We start from the raw sequence: 6,720 nt of genomic DNA on the forward strand, positions 1-6,720 counted from the left end.
GCGTTTTTGAGTTTACTCAACTTCAGGCAAATTAGTTGTACTAATTTAACAATTCAAGTTAGATTACAAGTAGGGGGCCTGGGTAGCTCAGTGAGTATTGATGCTGACTACCACCCCTGGAGTCATGAGTTTGAACCCAGAGCGTGCTGAGTGACTCCAGCCAGGTCTCCTAAGCAACCAAATTTGTCCAGTTGCTAGGGAGGGTAGTGTCACATGGGGTAACTTCCTCATGGTCACTATAATGAGGTTCGCTCTCGGTGGGGGAGTAACGTGCTCAACAAGCCATGTGATAAGATGCACAGGTTAACAGACACGGAGGCAACTGAGATTCGTCCTCAAACACCCGGATTGAGGCTAGTCACTACACCACCATGAGGACTTAGAGCGCATTGGGAATTGGGCATTCCAAGTTGGGAGAAAAAGGGGAGAATATATTTTTTTAAAAAGTTGGATTACAAGTTCCATGAACTTAATTCAATTAGTTCAGCAAACTCAAAAATATCAGTGATTAAGTTCAATAAACTTGCCATTTTAAGTACATGTGCACATCATTTTCAAAATTATTTTAAATAATATAAAAAGATATTCTTTATTAAGCAGATTATCTTTTCTACATACATTTCTATACAAGATCATGATTTTAAACTAGACAACTTTTTACAGCAAAACATTAAAAACCTTAAAGTGCAAGGGATTGTGGGTATTGCCTTCATCCACAATGCTTATCCAGTTGGCATGCTCAGCAGCCAATGCAACAATATGAAGTTCATATTGCTTAGGCTTACAAGGTTCCCACAGATTTTAACCCATGCATTTTGAAGACCTTTTCATGACTTTAACAGATGTTTATGACTACTGGATAACATCCTTAAAGACATGAGTCAAAATCAAATATTTATTTGATATTTAGTTTTTAAATTCCATGATATTATTCTGCCACAAATGGCTTCCTAGGACTGAGCATCAGTGATCATACTGAGCATGCCCAAAAGCCTGTAAGTTCTACCTTCACCACCAAATTTGCAGTTGTATGTCCTCACTGTTTGAAAATGTAAGTTGCTCTGACTTAAAATGGCATAAAAGTAGACTTTATTTTATTTTTTTTTTTAAGTAATCTCAAGTTTTTCTGTGTTCAATCAACTTTGACAAAACTGAAGTTGCATTTTTTAACAGTGAATGTACACTATGTATTTATTGTAATATTCTTTTAAATTAAAATGTCTGCCAAATGCATAAATGTAACATACTGTTGAAATGTATACCTGTAATGTGCTGTAATTTACTTTAGAAAAGAGCATCTGCCAAATGCATAAATGTAACATACTGTTGAAATGTATACCTGTAATGTGCTATAATTTACTTTAGAAAAGAGCATCTGCCAAATGAATAAATTAAGGTGTTCTGTTTTTGGTTTTTTTCAGGTAAAATTACTCTTCGAGATCTAAAGCGCTGCAGGATGGCACATATATTCTATGACACGTTCTTCAATCTGGAGAAATATCTAGACCATGAGCAGAGAGATCCCTTTGCAGTGCAAAAGGTGAGATTTTCCAGATACTGTAGGTCACACTTGTACTGGCATTTTCTGTCATCTAAAAGGCCACAAATCCAATGTTCTAAATCTTGTCTATGTAAGCACTCTGTTAATTCTATAACTGTAATTTTGTGGGTACGATTTGAAAAGGATTTGGACAGTGACGGTCCAGAGCCCTCAGACTGGGATAAGTATGCTGCTGAAGAGTATGAGATTCTTGTGGCAGAGGAGACAGCCAATGAACAGATACGAGAGGGGTGAGTCACTGCATTCTGTCATGGAATGAATTTGGTTCAGAGTTTGTTACGCTGCATAGACACTAGATACAATCTATATGTGGTTGAACTTCATGATGGATACCTTGTAAGGCAAAGGGAGTATGAATCATAACTGTTGTGTGTTTATTTTTGCAGATCTTTTGATGATGATTACGAGTCAGATGAACACATGGTGTCCTCAGACTTTGGAAATAAAATGGATAAGCTGGTTATTTCGGATTTATCGGCATAAGCCACCTTTATCGTCTCCACACCGTGACGTTCATCAAAAACATGAATGGATCACCATCACCCCATTTTCACTCTCTTCTCGAAAAGGGAAAATTATTTTGTACATTTCATTAAGGAAATTTGTGTGCGTGTGTGTGTGTGTGTGTGTGTGTGTGTGTGCAATAGAACTGATTCTAATACCAAAAGGCTTTCAGAAACACACAAAATGCTTTATGTGCAATATGTCTTAACATGTAAATGTAAACTCATTATTTTTCCAATCTCTTTCTGATAACATCCACTCCCCCAAACTAAACTGCCGGCTGGTTTCATTCACCCTTTGTAAAGACTTTGATGTGAAAAACTGGACTTCATAGTAACTTTAAAAGAAGTTTAGAATGTGCTTTAATGTGAGTGAAACTATATGTAATGCTGCCATATTTTTAAGAGGTGGGGAAGGAAGAGAGAGAGAGAGAGCAAATAGTGTTGCTCACATTATCCTTGTGTAATATATAGCTTCAAGAGTCCTCTCAGACTAAAATCAAATATTTAAGACATGATAACAGCACATATCCTTTGCTATGCTGTGTTGCACATTGTGTTTAAGGGACATTGAGGTTGCAACAGTACAAACATATCAGCGGTTATGTATTGCCCCTAGCGGTCACTGATAGTATTGCATGTTGTTGCTTAAAAGAAGAGAAAGAAAGTTGTGACTTTTTAGGTATTTCAACTTAACTACAGACATCCAACCTGCATTACATATTTCCAGATGAACTGACCAGGACAATCTTAGACTTGAAAATGCTTTTTGGATATTTTCTTTCTCAGCCATATATTCAAGATATGCTGCGATTTTCTGGGGTCGAAATTGTCACACCTTTTTTAAAGAAATGCAAATATGAAATATATATATAAATGCATCCTGCTTATCATCCTCTAAGTGATGTGTACAAAAATGTATGTCCTATAGCATTTTGTGTATGTTTTGAAATTATATAAATACACTTGTAATCATTTGTAAAGATCTGAATAAGAGTTGGAAAGCACTATTTATTTGGTCTGGGCATTGCAAACTCTGTCCGTAAGATTATACAGAAGCAGATCAGTGTGTATAAAATGTGTATAAAATGTCATGCCACAGTCCCTCTTTTCTGACCCCTGGTTATGAGTGGCCGGTCTCAAGTTTAACCTCTCAATTAATTCATGGACATCACCCAAGTACTGCCAAATTCAATCCATACATCGTCCCAAAGGAACTCTGTGAACTCTGGTACCTCTTTCCACTGTTAGCTCATGTATCCACATTAAATGTGAAGTGTCATTTATGTGCCATTATTGGCAACAAACAGAATTGCAGAACAAATTGTTGTTTTCAGACAGTTTTCCCAAACACTCCCCTCGACCTCCATTGCCTGGACAAACAGGTAGCCCCGCACCAAACTCAGGTTATTTGTTGAGAAAGCACAGCAGTGTTTACATCTTTTGGGGAAATCAACCTATGAATTGCTTTTTATAGTTGTCTCTGCATATTAAGCTGGGATAGGAGGAAGTATTTCAATATATAAAATTAAACGCATCACCTTAAATGTAAAACATGCCTGTCTCTTAGCCAGATCAGTTGTGTGTGTGTGTGTGTGTGTGTGTGTGTGTGTGTGTGTGTGTGTGTGTGTGTGTGTGTGTGTGTGTGTGTGTGAGAGAGAGAGAGAGAGAGAGTATGTGAGAGAGCACTCGCGTGCTCTTTCACACACTCTTTGGTTTATGTAATTAGTGTAATATATTTATATACATTATATGGATTGGTTTGTTGTTTGTTTTCATTTGGCCAGCCATTTTCATGGATACCAGTAGCTTTTGTTGTACTGTAGACTAGCTCTGACTAGCTTTTAATTAGGACATTTATTTTATAAGGCCTTTGTAAATGTCTTTGTATTTTATTTTTCCCATGTGATTCACTCTGCCACTGAGTGGTAGGGGAAGTTTAAGTTATGATATATCTCTAACTGCCAGTGTTATATAATGTGCATTAAGCTGAGTGGGCAGGGGCTTTATAAAATAATTCAATATGAATTCACTGATAGGTGACAATCAACTGAATGCATTTCTGGGATAATGACATGCAAGTAGCACTTAGAAAACAGAGCAATACAACTGCTGTAGTGTTAAACTTTTATCAGGACTATTAGACATTAAGAAAAAAAACACAAATCTAAATCAAAACTTGACTGCTATGAGTGCTATGCAAATCTGATCTTCTGGACAGCTATTGGCAGCTACAGAAGCTTTTTTTTTCTTTCGTTTTTATATCTTTCCATGTGTTTTTTTCCCCCTTGCAGACAGTGAAAGACGGGACTTAAGTAAGGTGATCTCCTATGTGTTCTGATGAGATGGCTCTTGTGTTCGCATGATTTTTTCCCCCTCTTTCTTTTGAAAAATTATGAAAATAAATAAAATATTAATTAATTCAATGTTTAAAGGTTGTTAATTCTTTGCTGATAAGGAACGATGATGTTAGATGGGGGTTCTCTTTGAGACTTGGATGCATCAAGTGACTTTTTGTAATTTTACCGAGCAGTAGTAAAACTGTAAAATCTAAATAATTTTTTTAAAAGAAAGGGTTAAGGAAGCAGCCTGATCTCATGAAAATTACGTGACCTAAAATATAGTTATAGTAACGTTCATTCTTTGAGACTCAGTTGCAAGAAATGTAGCTAATCCTTGTGGATCGAATGCTTGATAATCTCTGTCTTTAACTGTTCCTGAAGATTGTGAGAGATTCAATCAAAATGTTCCTACCTTTTCCTGTTGCGCTAACAAAAGTATTACCAGTGATGATCACAATTCGACAGTTGCATTTTTCTTTTGAGATTCAATTTTTACTCCACTGATGGTTGGGGTTTGGGTTAGTTAGTAGGTTTAATAAAACATGCATTCCTGTTGACTGTATTACAGTAGGTACTCAACCAGAATGAGCCTTATTATCGCTGGATTACACAGAGGTAAAACTTTAAATTCTCACATGTGAGGCTTGTTTGCAAAATCACTGCCAGGATGCCCAAAGGGACACTTAAATTGGCATCATCATTTAGTGTGAAGAAAGTGAGTTATTATAATCAACATTGTTAATATTATTATTTGTATTATATTTTTTACAATTTGATTTGAAGAACGCAATCTAATAATTAAAGTAAATTCATTAAAGTTATAGCTTAGTTAGCTCATACATTTTTATATAGAAAAAAAATAGCTTTTTTCAATAAATGAAAACTTTTGCTTCATAGATATTTGTTATTAAACTATCTTCCTGAATATGTAAAATTAAATTACATTGTGAACATTCATAATTTTAAATGTTAGCCCTTCTGAAACAATAACAAAGCATTTAATTAATGGTGTTAGCTGCTTTGTAATTGGCCCTGCTTGTCGGTAGTGATATGTACATCATATATTTCACTTTTGCTGCCACTCTGTTGACATTTCACTGAGAAATTGAACCTCTTACATGCTTATACTTTCAAATACAATTCCAGCTTCTGCTCGGTAAGCACAGACCGATTTAAACTGAAGATCTTTCGACCTACTGGCGCCAAATTCACAGTGTGATCTGTCTGGAAAGGGGTCTTCATTTGTTTTGTGTTTGGTGCATCAAGCCAGCATCTGATCGCCTCATGAAAACCTCTGCAGAGAACATCTTGTTTTGATTTTAAAGCTGCCACTGTCCACCTAATGATAGTTCATCTGAATTGTCTGGTTAACATTGGCTGCAGCTTCAAAGTTCAGTGACAATGAGGTCAAAGTTGAAATTGTTTGAACATTGAGTGCAGCGTTACAACGTCTGGCGTAGCACAACACTGCAATGGGGGAAACTTTCTACTTTGTGCATCATTAAGTGAAATCACTGTGTTAGTTCAGAATGTTTATCCACCTAAATTTGGACCCAATAAGCCAACATGCAGGGAATGTTCTTCCCCTGAAAAGCGTCCACACTGTGTGTTTGAAATCATATCTATTTTGATCTCTGGCTAGTGAATGCTGTTTTTGTCTCTGTACTATAAGGATTAGGATTTGAGTAATGTTTATGAGTATATCAATGTAATAACCACTCAAAACTTTCCAAAAAACAGACAGACTGTGCCTATCACATTCATTCAAAGAGGTATAAGATAAAGAATGCTGGTTTGGTCTCTCAGGACTGTTAGCGAAATTTGGACAGCATAAACCAATTTAGAACTATTTCTGGCCTTATAAGAGATCCAATTAACACAGAACATTGTTTCTTCTGATTAATAGTTATTATTGATTCAAACAATTAACAAAGAAAACCAAAACATATATTCACAGAATCAACATTTAACTCCCACTATTACCACTTCCCCTCCCAATCTTCAACCCCACCCTGACCCTCAACAAACATCCCTGTGGTCACACATGAGTATAGACACACAAAATAAAAAATATAATAATCACACACATTTACAACTATACTTCTCTCTCCACTGCCCCTCCTCAAGAGCCCTCCAAGAACACCAAATAAATGCCCCATTTCCCATCAAATGAATCCCATTTACCCAGCCTTCTACATGACACTTCTTTGAAAGCCGCCACCCTCCCCGTGCACCACTCTTGAAATGAGAGCACTCCAGCCTACTTCCATCCCCTTAAATCAATTTGTCTGCCAATCATAACACTAGTTAGGAC

General features: G+C 36.4%; 1 protein-coding gene across 2 annotated transcripts in view; it reads left to right on the forward strand.

Annotated features, from left to right (window-relative positions):
- LOC127649559 (serine/threonine-protein phosphatase 2A regulatory subunit B'' subunit alpha-like) overlaps window positions 1-4,454 on the forward strand; it is a 49,212-nt gene extending 44,758 nt beyond the window's left edge. For both annotated transcript variants that reach the window (XM_052134716.1, XM_052134717.1), the window contains exons 11-13: window positions 1,422-1,540; window positions 1,685-1,791; window positions 1,948-4,454. In XM_052134716.1, coding sequence (XP_051990676.1) covers window positions 1,422-1,540; window positions 1,685-1,791; window positions 1,948-2,044 — 323 coding nt within the window. In that variant the 3' untranslated portion in view covers window positions 2,045-4,454. The remainder of the gene's footprint in view (window positions 1-1,421; window positions 1,541-1,684; window positions 1,792-1,947) is intronic.
- Window positions 4,455-6,720: the final 2,266 nt, after the last annotated feature.

This window comes from Xyrauchen texanus, chromosome 9 (assembly GCF_025860055.1).
Source record: "Xyrauchen texanus isolate HMW12.3.18 chromosome 9, RBS_HiC_50CHRs, whole genome shotgun sequence".
NCBI lineage: Eukaryota > Metazoa > Chordata > Actinopteri > Cypriniformes > Catostomidae > Xyrauchen > Xyrauchen texanus.